At 40.5% G+C, this 26,960-nt stretch overlaps 4 protein-coding genes across 5 annotated transcripts in view; 2 read left to right on the top strand and 2 right to left on the bottom strand.

The window, feature by feature from the left end:
* The first annotated feature begins 829 nt into the window (after positions 1-829).
* On the top strand, positions 830-9,278 carry LOC144662052 (uncharacterized). The gene is made up of 7 exons (XM_078522784.1): positions 830-993; positions 1,462-1,535; positions 2,602-2,709; positions 3,208-3,453; positions 5,066-5,193; positions 5,400-5,469; positions 8,331-9,278. Exons 1-7 carry the CDS (start codon positions 900-902, stop codon positions 8,400-8,402), a joined length of 792 nt encoding a protein of 263 aa, XP_078378910.1. The 5' UTR covers positions 830-899; the 3' UTR covers positions 8,403-9,278.
* Positions 9,279-9,310: 32 nt separating this feature from the next.
* Positions 9,311-11,286, bottom strand: LOC144662051 (potassium voltage-gated channel subfamily A member 1-like). Its single transcript, XM_078522783.1, has one exon. It carries the CDS (start codon positions 10,651-10,653, stop codon positions 9,397-9,399), a length of 1,257 nt encoding a protein of 418 aa, XP_078378909.1. The 5' UTR covers positions 10,654-11,286; the 3' UTR covers positions 9,311-9,396.
* Positions 11,287-13,633: 2,347 nt separating this feature from the next.
* Positions 13,634-20,655, bottom strand: LOC144662329 (rhomboid-related protein 4-like). Its single transcript, XM_078523115.1, has 3 exons — positions 19,786-20,655; positions 17,594-17,650; positions 13,634-15,485 (listed from the first exon to the last, which is right to left on the bottom strand). Exons 1-3 carry the CDS (start codon positions 20,459-20,461, stop codon positions 14,899-14,901), a joined length of 1,320 nt encoding a protein of 439 aa, XP_078379241.1. The 5' UTR covers positions 20,462-20,655; the 3' UTR covers positions 13,634-14,898.
* Positions 20,656-20,934: 279 nt separating this feature from the next.
* LOC144662991 (tripeptidyl-peptidase 2-like) overlaps positions 20,935-26,960 on the top strand; it is a 35,453-nt gene continuing 29,427 nt past the window's right edge. For both annotated transcript variants that reach the window (XM_078523918.1, XM_078523917.1), the window contains exons 1-2: positions 20,935-21,104; positions 24,795-24,923. In XM_078523918.1, the coding sequence (XP_078380044.1) occupies positions 20,943-21,104; positions 24,795-24,923 (291 nt within the window). In that variant the 5' untranslated portion in view covers positions 20,935-20,942. The remainder of the gene's footprint in view (positions 21,105-24,794; positions 24,924-26,960) is intronic.

Raw genomic sequence — 26,960 nt, 5'->3', positions numbered from 1 at the left:
TCATTTTCTCAGACTCTGATAAGAAATTGTTGTTGGTGTTATCACGGATAACTACTTACATCTTTACCTTTTATTAAGGGTAGGAAATAACGCAATAGAATTTAAATTGTTCTGGTACTTGATTTTTGTCCAACTTTAATAAATATTACTCGACTACCTAGTGGATTCCGTCTTAAAACTTCAGAATATTCTGAATGAAACAATATTGAACGTGGCTGTCCAAGAACGCAAAATGATAATAAACTTGGCAGTGTTAAAAAATAATGTTAAACTACCGGTAAGACATCTCAAAATTAACAAAAGGCTGTGAAATAGCGAAAACGTTAAGAATCCCTCTGGAAGCGCGGAGCGTGTCAAACGTGTCACTAAGGATGGGCCGATACTCGATACCAAATATTCGATACACCGATATTTTGACAATTTTGAAAAGTATCGATACTTTCGAAAAATATCGCACTTTCGATACGCTTTCGATACTGCACACGTGACCTGAGCCTGCGGTCTTCTGGTCAGCACGTGAGGTTTGAAAATGCGATTTTGCTCAAAGAAATATTGATGTTCTTGTCAATATTTGAATTTTTCTTGCCTTGACTTGATGTCCACACATTGCTGATGCAACAGTGAACCGAAAAGACCAAAATCAACATTCTTGGCTAACATTTATAACGCCAGGTCTGTCCTTTGTATGGTCATGTGACAAACCAATGACGTCAGGACAGAAATGACGTCATAATATCGATATCGATATCGATATCGAGAAAAAAGGCAAATATCGTATCGATATCGTATCGTTTTGAAAAACCTGTATCGGCCCATCCTTACGTGTCACGGTATGAGGGAGACTGGGACTTCCGATAAGTCGCGGTCGCATAGCTACGACGAGACGCAAAAAAACCAAGATGGCGTCCGGAAACCCTTTACTAACGCTAGAACGGATGCTAAATGGCAGGACAACATTAAAAACACAAAAGGTCACACACAACAACATCGTATGTAAGTATTGAATTTATTATCTTCGCATCTCATTCAAAGAAATTTATGCTTATCTTAAAATCGTCCACCGGATTTACCCTGCAAAATGTTCCAGAACATCTGATCAGTGCTCGATTTCAATAGAGGTGTAAAAGTTGTCATTCCTTAGCTTATGTGTACTAGAGACTATTACATAAAGGAATGGTATAGTATGCATAAGCAATGTTTTGCAGTAACCATGATCCGAGTCTTGAGGCAGACCGAGATCAAGCTAGATGCAGTCTCGCAAGAAATAAAATATAAACAATAACAGTTTCGAATGTCATCCACTTGCATAGAAATGCGAAAATTCTTGACATACACCGCTTATTGAGATATTGTTATCATTTGATAAGTTATAAAATTTTGAACTTAGTGATTTGCAATACTAAATTTTTAATGATAATTTCCCTGATCCATTTTGAGTATGTGGTTATGCTATTGTTGAAGGTATTGGAACAGAGCTGTTGAATGAAATCCAGCAAGTCATGAGAGAAGACAAAGAAAAAGCAGTACAAGATGCTGTAAGTAGCCTATTGCGAGTAGACAGCCATCTCTCTTCACATTCCCAATTCTCCCCCTGCTCAAGAGCTCTGAAAACAAAACGATAAAAAGGGGTGGTGAATGGTCTTTCGAAAAATGCGTGTCTCACATTTAACTTTAGCCTAATTTCAGGGTTGTCGTCATCTCGAATTTTTCTTTGACGCCTTCTCGGAGTCTCGGAGTCTTTTGCAAGGCTAAAAAGGTCTCGGGCTCGCAGAAAAGATATCAGTCTCATCGTCTCACAAAGTCTTGCATTTACCATTCGACAACCCTATAAAAAAAGGTTCTTCAGTTTTTAGATAATTTTTGGATGTTTCAAAATGACTTGGTGTTTTTTTTTATTGGAGAACTGACCTATGCACTCACCATCTCCAAGTTGCCTTGTCAGTTGCTGCAGCTGCCATCTCCACTGAGGATTTCAAACCCACCTCCCTTTCTATTGTACTTTCATGATAAGGTTTAGAGTAAAGTCTGCTTCAACAAGGCCGTACATACAGGGGTGGGGGGGGGGGGGCAGTTGCTCCCACCAGAAAAACTAAATTTCTAACGTAGTGTTTGATTTTGCTGGGCTATTTCTTGTAGCTATATTGGAGTTTGTCCCCATGGTGAAGTTAAGCGGAGTTTGCCCCTGCAGACAAAATATCCTAGGTACGGCCCTGTTCAGGTCAAGTTGCCCATACTGCTGGAGCTTATCCCGGTTTGCAGCTTAAAATATTTTTGCTAGAAGTACAATATATTTCTACAATCAGTGGTCCTTTGAAACGCACATCACAGGGTTATTCTTTCTTTCGAAACACACATCACAGGGTTATTCCCGGCATTTAATATGCCAGCACCTGGGTGGAGAGAGGCTTTGTGAGAGTAAAGAGTAAAGTGTCTTGCCCAAGAACACAACACAGTGGCCCTGGATAGGGCTTTAACCCTGACCTCTTGATCTGGAGTTCAGCATATTAGGCCACTGTGTCTCTTTCTGTCCTCTTGTGTTCTAGTCTGTAAAATAATACTAGCAGATGATTCTGTTTTTATTATTTTTGTTTTCATTACTAGGTTGCTGCAGCTGAAGCAAAGGCACATGCAGAGCTGAAGCAGTCTTTAAATGAGTTGAGAGAACGAATGAATGAAGAGAGAGAACAGGCTCTGGAAGAAGCTAGGCTGGTAAAATTCTCAATAGAATATATTACTTTTCTTATGTAGATCTTAGTGTTTTGATTTCATTATAATTCTGATTTTCATTTGATTAATATTTTTTTCATATTGTAAGCACATTTTGTTGTTCCAGAAAATATACAGTTCCCCACACAGAAGGTATTTAAGTTTGAGCCCCCCCCCAAAAAAAGAATCCTCTAGGAATTCCAGTTTAGCTTCATACTTTTCTTTAAAATGTTTGCCCCCACCCCACCCCTCAGAAACTTCAATAACCTTCCATGGGGGTGGGGGTGAGGGATTGGAACTAATTGCATGTTTTCTGAAACCACACATTCATTTTACAGACTGGAGCTTGATCAAATTTCTGTTCAAGATTTCATGTTACCTTTTGTTCAGTAAAATTTAATTTATCACCTTAGATTTTTTCAATTTTAAACAAACTTTCTGCAGAAAATTTGAATGGTAGTTACCGGCATGTGGTAAGTATATAATAACAACTTTTTTCAGCAAGCTGAAGAACAAATGGCAGAGATTCAGTACAGGTGCGAAGTAGCAGAGAAAAAGCGTGCACGTTCAGCTTTGGAAAGGTACCAGGAGGAAAGGCGTGCAGCTCTGCGGAAAGCAGCTGAAGAAGCTGAGAAAAAGAAACAAGAAGAGATGAAAAACCTTACAGAAACTCTGACAAGAAAGTTAAGAAATGAAGCAGCTCTGCAGAGAGAAATAGCTGTTGGTGAAGCACTAGCTGTTGCAAGGGTAATACTGTTAAATATTTTTTTTCTTACCATTCTCCCAGGGAATATGAAAGAGGAGATGCTTGTTATCTTGCTTAGGGGTGCAAATTACAGATTTTGGTCTCACCTAAGTTGTTCAGGACAAATTGCCAAATTTTTTTTGGTTAGAAAATTACATGTGAAGAAATAAAAAAAACGTTGTCATATTGTGTTGGTGGTCTAGACCAATCAGGCCTGAAATATGTTACCTTTTACTGGGCCATGTGGGAGGCGCGGTGGCCTAATAGTTAGCACGCTCGCCTCCGAGTCGAACGGCCGGGGTTCGAGGCCTGGCCGGGGCGCTGCGTTGTGTTCTTGGGCAAAACACTTAACTCTCACAGTGCCTCTCTCCACCCAGGTGTATAAATGGGTACCGGCGAATTTACTGCTGGGGGGTAACTCTGTGATGGACTAGCATCCCATCCAGGGGGGAGTAGCAATACTCTCAGTCGCTTAATGCTACGGAAACCGGGATGAGCTCCGGCCTGTATGGGCCACTAGGCTCGAAGCAAACTTTACCTTACTGGGCCATGCCCAGATTGGTCTCCCTAATGGGCTTAATTCAATTTTTTGAACAAGCATTCCCAGCACTTTCATAATGGGGACCCCCCTGGACCACCATAAGGCCTGCTGATACAATCATCAAAGTCGAAGTATGTCACCCTGGATGGTTGATTTGAGCCAGTCCTTAAAAAGTCATCTGGTGCTGCATGTGCCAGCAAATGCCAGCAGTTTATTTAGCATTCAACAATAAATGTTTGCAAATTTCCAACAAACCGAAGTTTATTCACGATAGAATGAAAAAACTCGGCCTGTGCATCATGATCTCAAGCCCAAATATTTTCACAGCCCCTTCCCACTCATTCAGTAAGCTCACATAATTTAATAACTACTTACTGATCTGGTTTGCCCATGTTAGAGCGGTTTTCACTTGAGTGTCGAAAGTAAATTGCGTTTGCTTTGGTTTTGCATTACTACGCTTAGTGATTGGCTTAAAAATTTCGCGCCACTTTCTCAGCCAATCAGGAGTAAAACCAAAACCAATTGTGACTCGCTCGCGCACGTTTTCCCGCGCTTCGTTCCAGTTACATGTATTTGCTTCGAGTTTTGATTGGTTCACTGGATTGTCCGTGGCCTTTGTGATTGGCTAGAGTAATTACTTTGGTTTTGGTTTTACGACACTCAATTAGAGCAGTTTTCAATTGAGTGTCGTAAAACCAAAACCAAAGTAATTACTCCGGCCAATCACAAAGGACACAGACAAACCAGTGAACCAATCAAAACTCGAAGCAAATACATGTAGCCGGCACGAAGCGCGGGAAAACGTGCGCGAGCGAGTCACGATTGGTTTTGGTTTTAGTTCTGATTGGCTAAGAAAGTGGCGCGAGATTTTTAAGCCAATCACTAAGCGTAACAATGCAAAACCAAAGCAAACGCAATTAACTTTCGACACTCAAGTGAAAACCGCTCTAAAAATTGCTCTATCATTATTGACTAACCATAAAGTGTAGCATGTGGCTGGAGGGCATAGACACTCTAAAAATAACACCTTGTCAATTAACGTTGAATTTTGTATTTCTTTCCACTTTACTTAGAAAAATGCTGAAAGACGTCGGCAGGAGTCTATAGAAGAAACAAAACGAGAATGCGAGAGCAAAGCCGCAGCTGAAACAGCGAGAGTAGCACGGATACACAAAAACAGAGTAGATGAACTCAATCAAAGGTAATGTTAATTAAACTTTCTTATCCTAGAAGACGTATAGTTAACAATGATAGCGAGATTCATCAAGGCCTAGGTACTGTGGTCTCAAGCGCAAAGAAAGACCGTTTGATGGTGAAAGGCCAGGGAGGAGAAAATGAACACGGTCCCTTACGAATTGACCATGTTGGTGTGACCAGATCTGACTTGTCCTGTGCATTTCTTTTTAGAATAAATCACTTGACAAAAATGCTAGAGGACGAAAACGACTCAAAACAGAAAGTAGAGAATTTGTTTCAGGTAAGTGTTGAAGTTGTTAGCTTGATATTTTGTTTGTCTTAGCTTACGTTTACTGTTAGCAGATGACTATTTGCATTCTTAACATCGTTAATAATCCCCGCTTTCTGTGGGTTTCCTGCCACTTGTCGAGTACGTTTCTACGAAATTAAACGATAAATATTGGCGTTCCTGTGAACAATTGATGTTTTCGAGCTTTTTCACTTAAATCATACTGTGAAAGTCTTTGTCACTGCTCCCAAGTTGGAAATAGATTGAGTTGTTTAAAGATTTTTGGAATCTGGAAAAATTGAAGGAACGAGCGACAAGGGGGTGGGGGTGGGGGCGCTGTATTTGGAGGCTTGAAAAACGGAGTTACATCTAAATATATTTGTTTTAATTGGGAAAATTTATAATACAAATATGAAGTTTTACAAGAGACCTTTTTCCTGCAGCGAGTACCCTGAGCGCTTGCGTACCCACTCTCGCCCCCAAGTTTTTCTCCATGGACTAATCTCGTCCCCAGATCTGTGTATGAGATTACTTCAGTGACCTCTTGTTCGCGCGCAAAATGAATATTGACGCGTGTCTGGGCCGGCCGGCTAGCTTTTTTCCCGCGCTTTCTTTCACCTTGCAGGTGGCAGACCTGCTTCCACCAATAGTAGTTTCTCAAAAACGAAACGCTTGGCTACAGGGACGGGAAGCGTTTACGAACAATCTGAACTGACTATAAGATGAAAAAATGCACCATCTTTCATTTTAAATGTCGCAAAGCTTCGGCAGACTGCACTTAAATAAGGAAGTTTTAAAGTTTGGTCATTTCTTTGTCTATAATTATAGCAACAGAAAAGACGCCCTCTACTACTTGATGTTGAACACATCTGGTGCAAGTTGCGTGCACAGACATAGTGTGTAATGGGCAATTAATTTCACTTTTCTTCATTAACGGGTCTCTTTTGTGCTGCCAGAGACAGACAAATTAGCTAATGTAGATAGTCATCGAGAATTTTTCACGTATGATCTAATGGCTGTCTGTGTCGACACTTTGTCGAATGCTCTTCTTTTTCTCGACAACCAATCGTATCTAAAATTCGACAACTGAAGGTGGTTTGCATCCGCCGTCATCGCAATTGTAAAATTTGCGAACCGCTATCTTTTTCACAACAATAGTAGCGTTAATGCAAATTGTCGTGTCTTCAGACGGCTTTTATTTGGAGATATACATATTTTTGAAATTTTACGACGACTCATCTAAGCTTTGTTTAGAATTGTACAGAACCAGATTTTACTTTATCAGCAGTAAACCTTTAATTATGAAACTGATGAAGCTTACAATGATATTTAAGGGCAGTTTTCCATATTCTAGATCTTTCTGCCGGGCCGGTTACATTTGTATTTTGTACACCAGCGTGGTAGAAGCTCTTAAATATCTCTTTCAGTTAAAATAGTCGTTCTCCATTATTTCGCCAGCAATTCTTTGGTCTCGAACATTTGCCATGTTGTTTTAATTTGGCCTATTAGAACATTCCCTACTTATTAGTTTACATGTACACTTAATTTGTTTTAAAAGCAAGCAAGAGTGAAAAATTCGGCATGACGTCGCTGTAATCCCTCTATGCATGGTTGAGTTGTGCGAAAAAAACTGGAGTTACGAATTAGCGTGGCTAGCCACTGTAGCAGGTATAAACTGTGTTTTCACGCGTCGCTAAACGCAAAACAACGGTGCGTGCAGTCTCGAAGAGACGTGTGACTCAATCGAGACTCAAAGCCTTTCCTAGTTTTTGGAACCACGCAATAGTGGTTTCACTTCGTGCAACAGTACTTGACAAATGACAGGAACCCATTAGAAAGTGCAGAATGATTGACGTTGGCGAGGATGGAAATGGATCAACGAATGGACTTATTTTAAAACGTGAAGCTCTGGCAAAACGAGGAAACATGTTCCCAGAAACATTCACAGCGCGCGCATGTTTCTCTAATGTTTCCCTGTTTTGTCACTCGGGAAGCATTGTTTCCAGCGTCGATTTTTGTTTCCAAGAAGCAAAATTTGCTTCTGCTACACCGCAGAAGCATTCCGTGTTTTCGCGCGGCGCCGAACCATGGCTAAACGAGGAAACATGTTTCCAGAAACATTCGTAGCGCGCGCATGTCTCCCCAAAGTTTGTTAGTTTTGCCACTCGGGAAACATTGTTTCCAGCGTCGATTTTTGTTTCCAAGAAGCAAAATTTGCTTCTGCTACACCGCAGAAATATTCCGTGTTTTCGCGCGCGTCGCCATCTAAACAGAACATGTTTCCAGAAACATTCGTGCGCGCATAGTCTCCCCAAAGTTTCTTAGTTTTGCCACACGGGAAGTATTGTTTCCAGCGTCGATTTTTGTCTCCAAGAAGCAAAAGTTGCTTCTGCTACACCGCAGAAACATTCCGTGTTTTCGCGTGGCATGGAACGGCAAAACGAGGAAACATGTTTCCAAAAACATTCACAGCGCGCGCATGTTTCTCTAATGTTTCCCAGTTTTGCCACACGGGCGGGAAGCATTGTTTCCAGCGTCGATTTTTGTCTCCAAGAAGCAAACTTTGCTTCTGCTACACCGCAGAAACATTCCGTGTTTCCGCGCGGCATGGAACCATGGCAAAACGAGGAAACAATTATGGAAACATGTTTCCTCGTTATGTTAAGCCTCTCCTGGCTGTTTTCCTTTGAAATGCTACCGCATGAATTGTTAAATAAATATCTCCTTTAAATAAAGCAATAGCTTTGTCTAAAGCAAGTTACAGTTGGTGAAGTTGTTTAAACTTCTTTCATTGTAACAAGTTGTTTAGATTCACAGATTCAATCTAACTACAGACAAAGTCGTACTCAAACAAAAACAATCTCTCATTGCAGGAAATGAAAGAAGACTACAAAAGATTTCAAGATTATACAAGAGGATTTCATTCTGATTACCTCCTGAAATGACTTATTCCGGCTTTATATGATAAGGAACTTTATAGAATTATATCTTAAGGGGATTCCAATTCAAAGTACCTTAAAAAGGAGCTAAATGGAACCTTAATCTCGCCCGCGTCCGATTTTTAACCAATCAAATATTAACAAATCTGTTTTTCACAGACTAAAAGAAAATCCGTATAGTCGTTGTTATTACAACAAAGATAAATTTAAACCTAGAAGGTTGCAAATTGCAAATGTTCATCTGCGTTCGAAAAATAAGGCATTATTTATATATGAGCAATTATTATTTTTTCTGACAGTGATTGGAACGAAACAGAATACGATTCGTCCGTCATTTGCGGGTTTGGTGGTGGTTATTTATTTGTAACCTGCAGAACCATTGCTTTTTAATTTGAACCAGTCGTTGTCTCGTGTTAGGAAATTTCACCCCATGCCATGTTCTCACTACAACATAATTTACTCTCGCAGCCCTTTTCGCGAAGAAAATAGATTTGTGGGAAATTGTTATTAATTAAAACTCGCGTCAAATAAAAAAAAATCGCGTCACATTTTTGCTTGAAGCAATCTTTTCTATTTACCCCTCGGCATTTACCAAAGACCAAAATTAATTTATCATGCAGCAGTCAGTTTTGGCCGGGTAACCCATTGAGTTGTGCCAAAACAAGACATTGTTTAGCATTCAGACGGTTTGCAATTAATTTGCGCTTCCCAAAGCAATATAACCCCAAGAAATTCTTCATGCGGTGTTCAACAGAGCATAATTTGAACTCGTTTGCTTTACCACTGTCAGCTTTTTTGAAAGGGTTACATTTTGAATGGTAAAAAGTCGATGTCGGAATATTTCTTGCCGTCGCGTCGAGCAAGTTCTAAAATTACTTTTAATTAATGTACCGAGGCTTAACAATAATTAAGTACTTTTTCATCGAATTTCTTTAATGAATTCAGCTTATTATATCGCGAAGTCCCTTATTTCAAACGTAATTCCATTAACAATTACGTACTAGTTTTTAGGGCTTTCTTCACTTGTGCTCAGTAATGGCGAATAACCTTCGCTTGTTTCCGACGTTTCGTTGTTTTCTCGTTGAGTCCGTTCGTTCTTTTCCATTATGTTTTTGTAGTAAAGGGTATTAAAATTCGATACGAACGTTAGAACAGGTAACGCGAGCGTCAATGCGCCAAATATAGCACAAGCGGCAGACATAAGTTTTGCTAAAGGTGTGTGCGGTACCATGTCTCCGTAACCAATAGTTGTAATAGTTTGAAGCGAGAACCAAAAAGTTGCTGGTACACTGATAAAGTGTGTATCTGGGCTACCCATTTCTATGAAGTATAAAAGGCTGGAAGTAACCACAACGCTTAAAAATAAACACAGGATGAGAAGACCGAGCTCGCGAAAGCTCTCGAGGACGCAATACCCAATAATTTGAAGGCTTTTTGAATAGCGAGACAATTTGAAGATCCTGAACACGCGAACGATCCGCAAAATTCTTAACGCCGCGACGGAACTTGATTCCGATTTGTTTAGCAGCAGTGTTATGTAGAATGGAGCAATGGCGATTAAGTCTATAAAATTCAAAATCGACGTGAAAAAGTGGTACTTGTTCGGAGAAGTGAACAACCGGACCAAATATTCAATTGTAAACCAAGCGTTGAAAGATAATTCAAGTAAGAACCAGGTGTCTGTCGACCAGTCGTTCTCCGCCGCGGTATTTGTGGAGTTAGTGTAGTCTTTCTTTTCCTTTATGGAGGGGACTGTCTCTGCGATAGAAACGGCTATTGCTAAGACAATTACGGCCACAGAAAAGACTGCTAAACACGATGCGGCTGTTGACGTGTCAGGTTGATCGAACAATTCCCAGATTTTACGTTGAAGTTTGTTAACGGGAAGTTCTTTGGCGTCTTCGTCCATACTAAGATACCCTTCCTTTAGACGAATGTCGCTGAGAATCTCATCTCCCAGTTCGAAAAACTCGACTTCCTCCTTGAAAATACACATTGGTACTTCGTCTGGGCGCTTGAGTCTTCCGCTAGATTGGTAATAATAAAGAATTGCCTCGAAAGCCGTGCGATTTCGGTTGAAGAAATATTCGTGAAATTCCGGGACGTAGAATTTGCTGCGTTTCTCTTCATTGCCCAGGAGCGTGTCTGGATAACGCGACAGTGTCGTTTGCCGCGTTTCGAATATCATACCGCTCACGTTTATCACGACACGGTCGTCGTAAATAACGCGATTTAACGAATCGGGCGAGGAACACATTCTGTTTTTGTTGAGCGTTGCCTTTCCTAGGTGCTCCTACCGGATTGTGTCAGTTAGAAACTTGTAAGTTGATTTTCACGGAGCAAATGAGTCATTTAATAGACCACTTGCATGTAAACAACCCAATATGCGCCCAGACCAAGGCACGGAGTGGATCATAACATCGGTTCTACTCGTCAATTCGCTCACTTAATGTTTAAGCTGTAAATGTGAATGAATAATTTATGCAACAGTCCCCAAGAACGGCTTCAACGAAGCCCAGGGAAGCAAAGAAAAGAAGCACAGCCACGTCAAAAAGTGATTTATTCCATGGGAAGATTTTTACAATAGCCTACACTCGAAAGCTTCAATTCTGTTTAATGATTGTCGTTATAGAAAGAACTTCATACATAATTCAAGAGTGGAAGTGTGATTTTCGAGTGCTCTTATGTGTTAATTCAGCAGCACCTGTAACTCGCAAACACTCTATTTTTTGAACCAAGGCACAATATTTAAGCTTGTTGCCTCCAAACTTCATATATTCACTACGTTTTTGCTGATTCTTGTTTTTATTTTTCAAGGCAGGCAGCGATTTTTTTTTAAAAAAAGCTTAATATATCATTGTATTCGATCAGCAAATAATTGTCAATTCTAGCTCGTTAGATTTGAAATTTTACGTAGGCGACATTTTAGCATTTAGTTATCCGCATTTGATGATACAATCGTTAGCATGATTGAAAAAAACATTAAATATTCTCATTTGGATTGGATCTTTCACACTTGCAAAAGTAAAGCGATTTAATGCGCGGCTAACGAGAAAAACTAATGAAATTTACGTCAGAGATGGGCTCGAAAATCCAGTTTTATTCCTACCAAATTGGCTTTGTTTAATATTAGTAAACCACATGTATTCTAGACTTAATTCAAAACCTCTCTGTTGGAGAGTGACAGAGCCAAAGAAATTATTAAAATACGCTTCCACGAAAGCCGCCGGAATTATTGGTTTTTTAGGACAAATGCAAATTTCGATTTAGACGGTAATATTTTCGACATGCAAAATTTCGGAATTTTTTAAAAAACTGGTTGTTCAAATATTTGTTTTCTTCTAAATTCTTTAGAAATGGAGCCACTTAATGTACAGCCCTTTTAAAATGGTATGTGTTGAAAATTAAAAAATTCTTTGAGTGCAGACCTTAGCTCCCGAGCAACCCAAGTGTGCAGTTAACTGGTTGAACAAAGAACAAATTGCCTAGCGAGTGCAAACCCAAATAAAGGGACAAAATAAAGCGCATATGACAGGTTAAATGTCGGAGAAATATTAGTTAAGAACCATCGTTTTCACAAAGCAAAGCAATGACAAAACAAATTGGGTTTTAACTGTAAGAAATCCCACGTTTGTGTCCACAAAAAATCTTAATGATTATTGTGATCCAGTTTAGCGGCGTTCGTGAAGGTTTTAGACGTGTAATCGAGAATGCCAAAATACCGGTATTTCTGAATACTTAAATACTAACATCGAAATTTAGAACATATTATGGCCGGAGTCAACAAGAGGAGGCAATTTGCCCGGCAGAGTCTAACTCTACTGCTAACATTAGACGCGGTATGAGAATACTAAGCTTGCGTCCGCCGCGTAATTGGTCAATGTTTGCAAATGACTCTTACATTAAAACGTCAAAAATGTCTATAAATTTTGACAGGTAGAAAACCTAAAAATACTTTATTGTGTGAATATGTTCTTCATGCATATACAGTTTCAGAACGCTTTATCTCGAAAGCAAATCACTATCTCGACAGGATTTAAGGACTGTGTCAAAAGAACAAGGCATAATTTATAAGGTGAAATAATTATATTTCGGCGTCTCGAAAATGGTATTTCGCACCTGTCGTTAGGCCACAAATGAATCTTCTCATAAGTGGTTTTCGTGTCAGGTATCGATATCTTGCAACACAATCTCTTATCGTTTAAAACGAACTCAGACTAATAATTTTAAAAAAATTCTAAGGAATTTCTTCGTCTTCCACTGAACGCAAACTGATTTATAATCAACCGACACTTTACGGCACTGGACTGAATCCTTGGATAATACTTACATGAGGTTTTAGAAATTTGAATTCCATAGTTATCAAGGTTTTAGGAAACGTTTAGTTTCAACGCTTAAGAAGACTAATAAATTTATTATTATTTTTAAGATCTACATGGCCAAAACCTTTATATAATTAGGAGGATTAAACACTGGATTCGCACGATGGCTAAAAATAGCACACGGTGGGCCCTTTATCGATTGTACCGAGCAAACGTTTATCAGCCTTTTGAGGTTTGAGGAAGCTTTTGTGGTCGAAGCATCTGCCTCACCATCTCCCTTCCCTGGTTACTTCGCGCTCTTGATCCAACAATCGCAATACAGCGCCTGGGTACGAGGCAGCTTTTATCATCTGAACATTTTTGTCCCCAGAGCCGCTGGTCCCTCAGGCAGAGCCTGTGCACGAGGAACAAGTGGATCTGGCCAATCAAATCGTTTGTCCCAGAGCCACTTGTTCCTCGTGCCCCAGGCTTTGCCGGCTAAGTGGAACGAGCGGTTCTGGGGACGGGAATGTCCCCTGAAGAGTTTGACTGGTCTCAGCCCTCTAGGTATTTTCTCGTAGTTTTCGGGCGTTGAACGAGCGAAAAGAATTGCGCGTGAGGTACTGGACGCCAGCGCAAAACGGTAAGTGAAAGGGGTGGGGGGGGGGGGGGGGCGGGGATGAGGAAAATTGGTGCTTCGCGCTCGCTTTTCTCTCGCGTTCTTTCGCGTTGAAAAAGAGGAGAGGTTGTGGGGCAGTCTACTGTAGACGAGAAAGCCTGGATCCCATTGTGCCCATTGGCCTGCCCATTCGGGTCCCAGGCCTTTCGCAAATCGTTCACGCAGCCCTCAGTCATGTGATGTCCGTGCTGTAATTCTCTAGAACTGAAAATCTCAATGAAGACAACTCTCACTCTATTAGAAAACCTGTCTTTTCTTAGTGACTATTACTGTTCATCATATTTATTCTGTTTTAATACAACTCTTAATCATGAAAAACCAATACGCAAGAGACTTATTTACTTACAAGCTATTAACGGTATAAAAACATTCTTAGCTATATACAACTTAAAAACCCTCGCAAAAAACTGTACCTACATATTTCTACAACTACACCAACTTTTGTACCTCGAAAGTACAGCCGTTTGTCATCGTCCCAAGCCGCTCGTCAGGGCGGCAGAGAGCAACGAGAGACGGCTGTGTTTACGGGTTACTGAACATCTCAGAGAATTTTTTCTGTAAATCATTTTGTTTGCTGTAAGGCTAGGTGACTACTTACTTTGAATAAAATTCATTTCCCTTAATTTTTAAATATATATATTTTTTCACAAATAATTAATATATATACATACAATAGTGATCAGGAGACCTCACTGGATATAAAGATCTGTTTTGTAATGAATCGGACTATGATTGGCTTTTTTTGTCTTTTTTTGGTAAAACCCTTTCGAGTGGAATGCGCCGAAAACCTGACGGCCAATGGCGTAATATCGTTTTCGAAAATCTCCGTTTTCGCTGTCACCGGGAAGACCTTTACATTCGTTCTCGGAACTTTCCTTATTTTCGGTAATAAAAGCATCGCGAATCTCGATCAAGAAGATGGCGATGTATAGGGCACGTATTGCGGACAAGTCCAGCCAGCATCTCGAGGACTGCGCTAACGTGGGCACCTGAAGGTAAAAGGAGGCGAGGCCGGCTGAGAGAAACGTGCAGTAGAACCGTGGAGACAGAAAGAAACCGGCTGGGATGGCATTTGAGGGGGCTGCTGTCGCATCGGTGGCAGACCGGGATGGATGGCTCAATTTTCTGGCCTGTCTCAAGAGTCCTCATGGGCCCGATGAGGATAAGTAAGTAAGTAGAAAGGCCATAAGGAACAATGAATCTCATCGAAAACGAACAAAAATGTATTCGTGTAGACTGGCCGTTTTATGAGGGAGTCTTCAGTAGATTCGGTACGTGCAAGCCAATCACAGCCCAAAAAAGGAATTTTCGAAAACAAATGAGATAAAGAAAAGGTTTTTGATTGCAATAGGTCGGGATTTGGCACAAACAGCTCAAGAACAGTCGTTAATTTGCCTTGCCTATATGAAATGCTGAAGAAACGTCTTTAGAAAATGTTTCCTTCACAGTGTGTGTTTAAATTCAATGTAAACGCACAATAAAGTTATGTGTTCTTCAGAGTAGTCAATATCTCATTCAAAGGCTATGTTTCAAACCGCTGTATCCTTCTTCGTCGAATTTCGTCCAAGGAACTTGGCTGAGGCATGCGGCTTTCTGTGGGGTACGGTAACGAACTTCCCGGATGTCCATTGATAACATGTTCAGCCGGAGGAGCGGAAGGTTCCGGTACCGACGGATACAATCTCTCCCCCTGCGAGGGGTAGGGTGGAGATTGCGAAAATGCCCCATCCGTGTAGGGAGGAGGGTCGTGGAGCCTGGGATAAAGACTGTCTCCCTGTGGGGGGTAGGGTGGCGGTCGTGACGTTGCACCACCGGCAGAAGCGGTTGACCGAGAATTGAACAGGCCCTCATCTCGAGGGGGATATGGTGGGGGTACTGAGGATGACCCTCCTCTTCGAGGTCCTTGGTTATTGGACCACCTGGAGGGCTCCCCTCCAGGATTGTCTAGGCTCTCTCTTATCGCAGACTGTATCCCTGGATCATAGTCGTCTAGCGAGGGTGGACGGTTCATGTGTGTTTCTCGGAGGCTTGCCTGGATAGCCTGTCGTAGTGCTTCATCTTCAGAATCAGAGTCATTTGGAGGCCGACGATTAGCTCTCTGCCTTCCTCCTGGAGAAAGAGAAGGCTGGTGATAAGAACTGATCATGCCAATTTTGAGAAATATAAAATAACGTTTAGGGCAGAAAAGGGGAGGGAAGATCGAAAGGGGAGAGAACAGAAGGGGGAAAGAGAGAGGGGAAATAAGGAGGGGGACTAGGGCGAGAAAGGGAGGGATTCTTACGGCAGGCGTTCCTACCTTTTTTCCTCCCCCTCCTCCTCCCCTTTTTACGCCTGCTGCACAGGCTAAAAAAATGTCATTTGTCTCAGAAGTCTGAACTCACAATGTGCAATTCCAGAAAATATCCACCCCCACCCCCATAGAGGGTTTTTGGAACTTCTGAGGGGGTTGGGGGTTCAACTGAAATTTCCAGAGGAGTGGGCGATTCAAACCAAAAAACCTTCTGTGGGAGTAGGATATTTTCTGGAACAACACAATTTATAAAACCAAATTGATTGCAAGGCTGGTACAACGGCAGGAGGGCAAGATTTATTGGCCAATATTTCAACTAGCAGAGCTAGTCTTCTTCAGGGCCAGTACTATAATATAAGGAAAATAACGGCTCTAAAATTTGAATTTGGATAATACAGTGTGGGTTAATGTTTAACTAATACAGGCTATATAAAGATATACGGTGACAAGATATATAATAATAATAATAAAATTGAAAAAACCAAAAATAATGAAATTGTCAATGTTCATTTCTACGGTTAATACCATTAGGCGCAAGTGTTTGGCCTCTGTGTATCAGGTAGGCCTCTCTAGCCTTTCTGCGGGATGCATTATTTGTCGGTTGGAGTTTCAAAGGAATGAGTGTCATGTCTTGGATAGAGTGATCAGGTAGATTAAAATGCGTAGGTACTGCTGCTGAAGCGTTAGCGTGTCTGGGATTGTTCGTGGCTTGTCTATGTTCAGCGAATCTTTCACGGATACTACGTTTAGTTTCCCCTATGTACTCGAAACACGGATGTCTCACCTGCCCCCACATTGAAAATGGCAGAAGAACATACACTTTCAACAACACGGGAGAAGTGCGGGAAATCAAGCATCGCATAACTTGTAAATCTTCAAACTTAACTTATATGATAGAATGTAACAAATGTAAGAAACAAACACACATTATTATTATTATATATCTTGTCACCGTATATCTTTATATAGCCTGTATTAGTTAAACATTAACCCACACTGTATTATCCAAATTCAAATTTTAGAGCCGTTATTTTCCTTATATTATAGTACTGGCCCTGAAGAAGACTAGCTCTGCTAGTTGAAATATTGGCCAATAAATCTTGCCCTCCTGCCGTTGTACCAGCCTTGCAATCAATTTGGTTTTATAAGCACTTAGAGTGACGTCTGGTACGAGCATTTCTTGAACAAGAGATCTGGCAGCAGAGAAGCCAAGCAGTTTTTTCTTCGTTGCGTGGTCCCCTGCATCCAAACTGTTTTTTTACAATTTATAATACAGGAACATAGGAGTAAAAATATACATCATTAGCATAAATGATATAAAAATTCACAGGAGAATGGAAGACAGACTTGAAATATTTTAGTTTGCCACTTTCTATCCTGATTTTGTTTTTGCTTGCTTCATGTATGTCCTGACACTATGTTTGAGCAAAAAATTTAAATTTCTGTGACCCCAGTAATCATATGTCAACATATGGTAATTCACTTTCCCAGGCTTAATGCATTTATCACTGGCTTTCCCTTGGGGTTGACCCCTAAACTGATCACAGGGATATGTCAGAAACTCAGGGGGGATTACATGGAATCTTTACCCCTGTGTAAAGAAAAAGGCAAGACTTGTTAGAACTTTGAATGCTAATGAAGACAACATAATAATTATTCTTTTAAAGATTTCATCACTGATCAAATCTCTTCACGCCAGAAGGCGCATAAGGCCGTCTTTTAAAGATTTGGGGAATTGTTAACCTGTAGAATTTGCCTTCAAGTTTCCCCTACCCCTGAGTAAGATTACCCTTTTATCAATTTCCCTGGTCAGTCTTGGGGTTGACCCCAGGGGTGAAGCCAGGAATATATACACAAATTGGACAGTAAGCGTCAAATTTCATGATCTTCAATGTGAAAATGTCTCAGTTTTGTTATGTTCTGTTACCTGTTGTTCCAGCATGATAAGTGTAGGACTGTCCCATTCTCCTTGTCACTCCAGAGCCTGAGAAAAGTAGAAAGGGTATTTTCAATCTAAGTATAATATTGTCCTTCCTTCAAAATCTGCTTGTTCTGGCAGGGTTCTATCTAGGGTATATGAGGGTTAGAAGCTTCCCCAATAAGAATATTGTTATCATTACAGTATACAAGTAATCATAAAATACCAAAAAATGCAACTGAAACATTTCTCAAAATTGTCTCAAAATGCACCAGATTGCATCAAAATTCCAGGGGGGGGGGCATTCCACCTGACCCCCCCTTGGAAGCTTTGGTGACTCAGGACTTCTCCCCAAACGATATATCCTAGATAGAACCTTGTCTAGGCCGTTGCTAGCATCCTATGCAGATGTTCTTGGGGGAAGAACATGTGATGAGCCCGAAGAGCGTCTGCGTAGGAGGCTAGGCAGTTGCATCTTTGTGTTATTTTATGTGCAAGTGAGCATGAAAATTTACTTGCCTGGCAGAAAAATCTACTAGTCCTGGACGACTGGACGGCATTTTTTTTCAAGCCCTGCCTTCCCTCTTTACTAGTACCCTTTTCTTACTAATAACAATAACCTGAGAAGAGTACCAGTATTTTGCTCTCTTATCTTACTGCTACTGTCACATATGAGGCACTTTGTGTAAACCATAAATTGACAGAAAAATGTTGGCATGTAATGAAATGGCTGATATCCTCTCCTGAAATGTGAGCAGGAAACTTTTGCAAAAGAAATTGAGACTCTGAGACAGACCCTGTAAGCGGTGTCAGATCTAGGGAAAGCCCCTGGGTCCCCTCCTTATTTTTGGTAAAAGACCGTTTTTTAAATGACTACCCCAACTAAAACATTTTTGGATGTACACACACAAAAAGGATCCCATCCTTAGTTTAAGGTCTGAATCTGCCACTGGTAAAGAACAAGTTGTCCATATATAACTATGATAGATGGCCACAGAGGGGCAGAAACCCAAGAAAAAGGAGGTAGGAAGGCTATAGGAGACAGGTAAGAAAAGCAGGAAGCAGGAATTTTCTGAGAAGGCAGGAAGCAGGAGAGAGAGTGAGTTAAAGCTACAGTGTAGGGGTCTGGAAGGAGAGTATGGGAAACAGAAAGCAAGAGTAAGGTAAATGGAACTTTTGATCCTCTGTCCCTCCTACAGTGTATTGTTGTAGAAAATATCCATAACCCCCACCAACTCCCGGGGGGGGGGGGGGGGGGGGTACTCCGGCTTGTAAATGACGGGAATGATCGAATGGAGACAAAACTCAGGACCCAAAACAATCCCTAAGTCTTCCAACATTACCCAAAAAAATCCCTGGACCAAAAATAACCCCCAAAAAATCCCTTGTCAAATTACCCCTAAATTGCCAGAAGGGGCAATAATATAACACAAAGAAAATCATAAAAAATTGAACGCTCGTGTTTGTTTATTTGTCAAACCATAAATATGCCAAAGCCGTGCCAAGGCACTTTAGTTCGTTTTTAATACCCCCAAAATCCCCTATTTAAATCAAGTCACCTAAAAAAATACTTGCCAAATTTTCCAACCCCAAAAAATCCCGGAATCGAAAATTTTAAACCCAAAAAAATCCTTCATAATAATAATATAATAATGATAAAGATATTTTAGCAGGGAACCCACATCACAAAAAGGTGGTTTTCAGTGGGGCCCTGCATAAAATAAATAACAAATATGATAAAAATGGTTAAAAAGTGAATATTAAAAATAGAAGATGTAAAAGTTAAATTTTAAAAAATGAATATAAGAAATTAAAAAACTTATCAAATACTTCTAATATGTCTTTTAAAAGTTAAAATGTCAAATGCGCTTTTTGCTTTGTCGGGTAAAATGTTCCATTCGTGAGCAGCTTGATTGATAAAACGGTTCTGGCCCCAGGAGCGACATGACTTGGGCCTACAAATGTCATTTCATCCACGAGTATTATAATTATGAATGTCTTTAATGTCTTCGATCATCCCCGTCATTTACAAGCCGGAGTACTCCCCCTGGGCACCAACTATGCCCTCCACCCATCCCACCCAGCAGTCATTTAACTCCCTGTTGAGACCCCCCCCCCCACTCCCTTAAAATTCCCAATGACCTTCCAGGGGGTGGCAGAGTGGGGATATTCTCTGGAACCACACAATACAAAATACCAACCTGCACCACTGACTGTATCCATAATAGACTTCAGAGGACCTTTCACGTACATCATCCCAACAAGAATACCAGCTAAATGACCAGTGAATGAGGCTCGAGGGACTAGAAGCTGAATCACAATCAACTCAACCCAACAAGCCCATCTCATGGGAACAGGGAACATACCCATCACCATGGATACCCCCGAGGGAAGGTTGTAAGTTGTAAGAACTTTCAGAGCAAAGATAACTCCTGAAAATCCAGCAGCACAAGTGTAAATATAGGAATAATCTCCTGTTATGTTCGCTAGAGCAATGTCTAGTGCAACAAGAACTGCGTTTGTCAGGGCAGTAAACACGGCCAAGATGTACAAGAACTTAGCGCTTCCCATTCTTCCCTCAAGCGACATGCCCTTCCAAACAAACGAAGCCATGTTGTAGTAGAGATGGAAGTCGTCCAGGTGATAAAATGCAGCAAGAACAAGACGCTTCCAGTCGCCATTGAACCAAACGTGATGGGCGCTAACACACGCTTGTCCGAGTGATGGAAGTTTGTTCAGTAGCTGAAGGTAAACTGCTACGTTTATACCAATGAAAGAGAGTGTTACTGGAGGAATTCTGTTGAAGCCGATGTTGTAGAGTTGGCTGATTAAAAACAACAACCCAATTCCGGGAGCTCTTCTTCGACGTTGAAACATCGTCAATCTTGTCCGATCCTTCGATCGATCCTAAAAGTTTTCTCTTTTTGCACGATTCCGGCGTCTACGATCGTCAATTTGTCATTGAAGTGTTTACTTCGAGATAAATATCTTAGTTTCACTGACGTGTAAATTTAGTGTTCAATTTCAAAAAGTACTTAGTCATCGACTTTTTACATCACCCGCCATCTTTAGCGAACGCGGGAAATAAGGCAAGGACAAAATCCTCTCTGAGACAGGGGTGGGGTAATGACACAAAATTTTCTTTGCATTTGTTTCAGTCAAAGCCTCTTGATAACGCCAAAAAAGGTTTCGTTATTTGAAAAAATAAAAAATTCTTCGACAACGATCCTCGCTTCACTGAAAGCAAAATCAGTGTGTTTTGAAAAGTGGTAAAACAAAATCCCACTTACCATCACCCCAATAGTTTATTATTTGTCGCCGGATCAGCGGTAGTCTCCGATAGTGTATCATTTCAAAGATGGCGGCCATCAATACCGGTGAGTTCCCGGTTCACGGACTTTTACCAAAGCGAGAAACGGGCGCTGATCGATTTCTGGCTAAATATCCAGAGTACGATGGTCGTGGAATTGTGATTGCTGTTTTTGATACAGGTGTTGACCCAGGAGCTCCTGGTTTACAAGTAAGTTGTCCGTACAAACATAATTTCCCTGTTACCGGCCGCCGAGTTATACTCAATGCAACTTGATTGATATTTTGTAAAGCTAACTGGAGTATCATTACAAATCTGGCTTCCTTTTCTTAAGGTTACTAACTCATAAAGAATTTTTCATTTTTTTGTTCTATCAGCTTAATGAACGGGTGATTTGGCTTAGACAAATGTGTCAGTACTGTACTTTATTATAAGTCTTTATAGCCCTGTTTAGTTTCAGCGTGAGTGTTTTAATTTAAGGTTTACCGGTATTTTCGACTTACATCCCATTTAGGAGGGTGTTAAAGGGTGTTTTATCTGATTTGACTTTCTTTTGATGTGAAATGTGAAAATATGGCTGTTTCCCCCCACAGGACAAAATAATATAAGAATTATAAAAAGAAAATTAACATAAACTAGTAATACGTGACTCGCAGGGCCTCGCGAAGCTCTGGGTTGGGGAAGTGGGGGGGTGTTATAAATAAGGAGTGATAACCGGTTTTAACTCCGGTGATTGTTATTGTTGCCCAGTAACGGGCATGGCTGCGACACCCTCGTTCCCAGGGTCTACTCCGCTTTCAAGATGGCGGCTCTTTCTGGTTCGTAAAGAGGTATAAAGCGTTGGGAAGCACAGGCTATTTTCAAAATCATCGACAAATTATTGGATAGTCGCATTTTGGGCATTAATTTGAGGGCATTAAAAAAAAGAAAGAAGAACGAACGGCAGGAGGATTCGAACCCTCCGCCGCGCGCCCCTGATGGCCACGAAAGGTTTATAGTCTGAAAGGCGTTGAGGGAGTATTATGTGGAAATCACTGTTATTTTAATCCGAAAAGAAAAACGGTAAAAATGAAAGGCTCAGGATTCGAACCCACAAAAAAAAAAAGAAAAAGAAAAAACCCTAGCCGGATTCGAACCTCCGCCGTCAGTCCCGAAGATCTGATTTCAAGTTTGACGCTCACACCATTAGGCCACCAGCGCGCGGCCGTGTGACGTCATTTCCACCACACACCAAGCTTTCATCCCGCCTGAGCCCTTTGAGGGACAAAATTATACACCCTGCTACGCTCGGCCTTCGTCTTTGCTTCGCGAGGAATAATTAATAAATAAACACAGAATATAAAATAGCCATGACCGACAAAACACACTTAACAAAGGGTGATCACCTGGAGCATAGTAAGGATGGCTGCACCAGCACTTATTGGATACCGTATTTATTCGGCTATAAGCCGACCCCGGCTATAAGCCGAGACCCTAAACTTTCGGTTTTCAGAACCAGTTCAAGTCTGACAAAAAATAAACCCAAAACACTCGGCTATAAGCCGAGACCCAGTTTTTCCTTCAAACTACAAAACAATCCACGAGCAGCAAATCAACATATTTGTTAAATAACAACTACATGTATGCAATTGAAAAAACAACAAAAGAAATTACTAATAAAAGATGAATTTATTTAGAACCGTACATACGCGTGACAAAAATTCACCTGAGTTTAGAATCCCATCTCAAACAATCACGCATTCTTCTGAAGAATTAAGTGGTTATCGATCATCATACCAAAAGCTACTAGTTTTCAAACAACTAAACCTTCCGATGAAAGTTGTTGCTGAGGTAGAGACCGTTCGAAACAACTGCAAAATCGCAAGAGAATACGGGATGAATACTGTTCAGTTCGTTGCAAAATATTTCGCAAGTCGTCAGCGAGCAGATCAAGCGGATGAACTTTAGATGTTATCAACACGTAATGCCGTGCTGTTGCCGGTATTTGTCGAGTATTCTGAATCCAATCAAACTCTTCTAAAGTGGTTTCTTTGAGCAGAGAAGTCGTGTAAAGTTTGTAGTTTTGAACAAAAATATTGCATCCAGCCAGCCGCTTTCTGATAGATCGTGTTACAATGTTTGCCAAGCGCGTGGGAACATCAGCTTCTGATTGGTCAGTTTCTGACGTCGCCAAAGCAAGTCAAAACAATCGATTCTTTCTTTCTTCTCTTGAAGTGTCACGTTAGCGGTTGATTCTGCATAAAACTTTTAAAAAGCCAAAGGAAAAGAAACAGTCTCAGGCAGAAATTTACTTGTGGAAGAGATTGCGAGGAAATTGTTCAATACATGCGAGATTTCGAATGATCTCGACCGTTCACAAGACGATCACGCACGCCGACAAAATAATATTCGGATTCCAGAGCGAGCCGATGGACGACCGCAGTTCCAATAGCAAAGAAAAGACGAATAAAAACTTCATTCTTAACGTTTCTTCACTAAACTAAATGGCTTTTTAGGAGCCGCCACTTAAATAAAAGGTAATGAACAAGAATTAATTACAAATGCTTGTTAATTTTCTTTATCGATGATCGCTCGGCTTATAGATGAATAATTTATTCAAATTTAACTCTTTTCTAGTACCATGGAATTTTTTTTCGGCGGAAATACTCGGCTATAAGCCGAACCCCCAATTTGGCTGAGTTTTGACCAGTTTTCTGTAAGATTTGGTGAAAAAATCGCTCGGCCTATAGCCGAATAAATACGGTAATTTATTTTAATTGTTTTGGGGAGGGGTGGGTGTAGAGTTGGAACACACAATACAAAAAATGCTGAGAAGACTGCTGAATGGTATGATATTTTCAGGAAATTATTCACACTCAAAGGTACACAGCAACTCTTGTGTATGGGCAGGGTTGGAAACTAAAATTTCTGAGCACTCGCCATCTGGGCGAGTGACCTTCAAATTGCACTCACCCAGATCAATTTTCACTCGCCCAGTCTCCTCCATTTAAGAAAGGAAAATTTAGCCCCTCACCCCCCACAAAAAATTGAAATATATATCTTAAATTTTAAATCATGTTCGATACTCATTGTGCCACCGTCAGTGGTCAATCGCGATACAGACTGCAATCTATTTTTTCAATGAAAATCGCCAAAAATAGACGTGCACGCTTACTTCAAAAGTTGAAACGCAGTTTTTAATTTGAAACGTCTTCCCAAATGCAAAGTGTCGAAATTGTGCAGAAAAAGAGGCAAGAAAATCGGGAAATAGTGATCTTGCCACATTTTGCGGCTCGGTAGACGAGTTAGTGTGTATGTCCAGAGGCATTACTTTGTAAAGGTATGTCCATCATGTAACAATCACTAAAAGGAAGCCATTTTTGTCTGTTTATGAACTCGAACGCAGCTTTGTTGGAGATTTCAAAATGTTGGTAGGCTATCGGCTTATGGGCAGTGTGGATTAATTCGAAGTGAAAAGTAACCGTTACGCCTTTTTTTTTTGAAAAATTTAATACTAGTAATACAGGATATGAAAATCGTACTCGCCAAACCGGGCGAGTGATCTGTGATTTGTACTCGCCTGACGGTTTTCACACTAGCCTGGGCGAGTGGGCGAGCGCTAATTTCCAACCCTGTATGGGTATTTTCAAAAAAATGACACTGGTCTCCCATAACAATTTTCACCTCAGGCTATCACTCTTTTTCAAAGTGAGCTATTATAAGTTTGCAGCGAATTGTAATTATGTGGTTATTACACCTGATTTATACCTAAAAAAGACCTGGCCTTGAAAAAAGGAAAACCGGCATTGAAATTCATCAGTAACCATCATAAAGGCCATGAATCCACATGCCAATACAGTAACAAAACAAGTCCCAAGTGACATGTACATGTCAAATTTAAACACTGGATTTTTTTTAAAGGAAACTCCTGATGGGCGACGAAAGATTGTTGATCTGATTGATGCTAGTGGCAGTGGTGATGTAGATACCTCCACAGTTTGTGAAGTAGTGGATGGTTGCCTGACTGGACTGACAGGAAGGAAGTTGAGGGTCTGTGACTTGATTGTAATACCTTATTGTTACTAATTTTTGCGAAAATGGAATGGGCATATTTCGCGGGACTTAATTTCCGCGATTTGGTCAAAAATGCGTAATTAACATAAAAATACAATAGAAAACTTTTAAAATTAATTATCGCGGATCTTTAAATTCGTGAAAATTAAGTCCCGTGAAAATAAGTAACAATAAGGTAGTCTTTATCTTCATTATTATGTTCATGCCCGAATCAAGGCAGAGCCTGGATCAAATGCTTGAGTCATTGCTAATCATTACTGGTGAGTGGTTTATCCGAAATCCTTGTTGTTTAGAACATGGCAGATGGCACACAGTGGTCAATTGCTCTGCATACACACAGTTCCTGCCAAAACTGCCTTGCTTGTAAAACATTTCAAAGTTTTAGCCGAAAGTGAAAACAATCACTGAAACATTAAGCTTTGTATGTCACATATATCCGCATAAAATATAACAATATAGAATATTGTTACCATTTTCTTAAAGTGCCTATGAAGTAAAAAATAATTTTGCTCAATTTGCTTGTTTATGTCTTAGTAAGAACGAATATGCGGGTTTAAGGGATCAAAAGCGCTTTTTCTAGTATTTTTTGAGCCTCGAAGTTTGGATTTCGCAATTCGAAGTGGGTCCTTTCCGCGCGCGGCCAAACGCTCGGGTTTCACCGGAAATGACGTACTTGGTGGTTCTAAAGACACCAGGATTATGGCGTAAAGAGAGCAAAGAGGGCTGGCGAAAGCTATTTTTCGGTTTCTGAGTCAAACAAAGGCAATTGCGCAAACGAAACTGCAACAAATGCACTTATTTCGTTTGGTGAAGCTTCGTGGAGTAAATGAAAGCCAAATTTCCATGTTATTCTATTCGTTCTGATGAAAACGCAAGCAGAAACTAATTCTGTTCCGTTGGCAGTTCAAGGATCGCTGTTCTCAGCACAAGCTCTTCCTTGCCACAAATGACTTGAACGGTAAAGCCATGAAATGAAGAGGAAATTTATTAAAATAATTATCTCTGTAAAGGATATGGTGGTCTCTATATCATTCTGCTCTAACTAGCCGAAAGAAAGATTTAGCAGTCGCGCCAGGAGTCTACAATATGTTACACAGCTGGGTACAGTATGCGTGCTATTCTTTTATTATGAGACTTCGTTCCACAAAATTTAATTCGTATGGTTAGTAGATCGTTTTATCATTCGTAAGGTAGCAGTCGTTTTGCTTCCCAAACACTTGAAACGAATGATCGCCAGACCCGAACGAGAACATCTGGGAAAGAAGCAAAAATATGGAATGTATAAAATTCGACTTCAGTGAGTTTTAGAAATGCTTGTTTGTTTTCAACTGAGTAGCGCGCTTCGAATGTTGTCATTCACGTCTGCTGGATCTATGTAAATTTCGGGCAGTATTCTAATTAAATAATGGCAATTACACTTTTAAACAATACACTGAGATCTCGCAAAATCTTGGACAAATTTTATGGCTGCCTACGCGAATTATTGGCCGATAAACACGCACTGTAATCAGGATTTATCGTATCCGGATAAAGACGGTTGAAAACATACTACAGGGCTAACGTACCATAAAAGAGAAACAACTGCAGTTCTGTTTATTCTTGAAGAGAAAAAATTGGTTTCGTTTAAGTCTAAAAGTGCTAATCTTGGGTTTGAAGAAGTGTTATCTTGCCGTGTTGTCAAGTTTAATTATGTCACTCAGTTTTATACTACTCTCAGGACCCTCTCAGTGCTCTCACGCTTCGGAGAAATATACCAGTCCACTGTACTTTCCCACACAAGAACACGATCAAAATAAAAGCGAGCAACTGATCTCTACTTGTATTAAAATCACCAAATCGTGATATAATAACGAATAACAACCGGGATAGGCCGGGCGTACCGTAACCTGAATTTGCACAAGCAATCGACAAGCAAGCAACCCCGGCAAACAGCGCTCGTGAACTGCGAAACCAGTCTCAAAAATCAAAGCCCGTTGATGTATGTGCTTTTGGAAACAATAAAAATTCTAGTTA

The sequence above is a fragment of the Oculina patagonica genome, chromosome 8, assembly GCF_052425735.1.
Source record: "Oculina patagonica isolate OP01 chromosome 8, crgOcupat, whole genome shotgun sequence".
NCBI lineage: Eukaryota > Metazoa > Cnidaria > Anthozoa > Scleractinia > Oculinidae > Oculina > Oculina patagonica.
Note: the sequence above shows the minus strand (reverse complement) of the source record. Positions and strands in the feature narration are given on the sequence as shown.

Bases quoted from the DNA above. Each gene is read 5' to 3' on its own strand.
- LOC144662052 (XM_078522784.1), top strand. From the start codon at position 900: ATGGCGTCCGGAAACCCTTTACTAACGCTAGAACGGATGCTAAATGGC. The intron at 994-1,461 runs GTAAGTATTGAA...CTATTGTTGAAG, and splicing joins CACACACAACAACATCGTAT to GTATTGGAACAGAGCTGTTG. The intron at 5,470-8,330 runs GTAAGTGTTGAA...CTCTCATTGCAG, and splicing joins AAGTAGAGAATTTGTTTCAG to GAAATGAAAGAAGACTACAA.
- LOC144662051 (XM_078522783.1), bottom strand. From the start codon at position 10,653: ATGTGTTCCTCGCCCGATTCGTTAAATCGCGTTATTTACGACGACCGT.
- LOC144662329 (XM_078523115.1), bottom strand. From the start codon at position 20,461: ATGTTTCAACGTCGAAGAAGAGCTCCCGGAATTGGGTTGTTGTTTTTA. The intron at 17,651-19,785 runs GTTGGTATTTTG...TACTTTTCTCAG, and splicing joins GGATACAGTCAGTGGTGCAG to GCTCTGGAGTGACAAGGAGA. The intron at 15,486-17,593 runs GTAACAGAACAT...CTCTTTCTCCAG, and splicing joins TTATCATGCTGGAACAACAG to GAGGAAGGCAGAGAGCTAAT.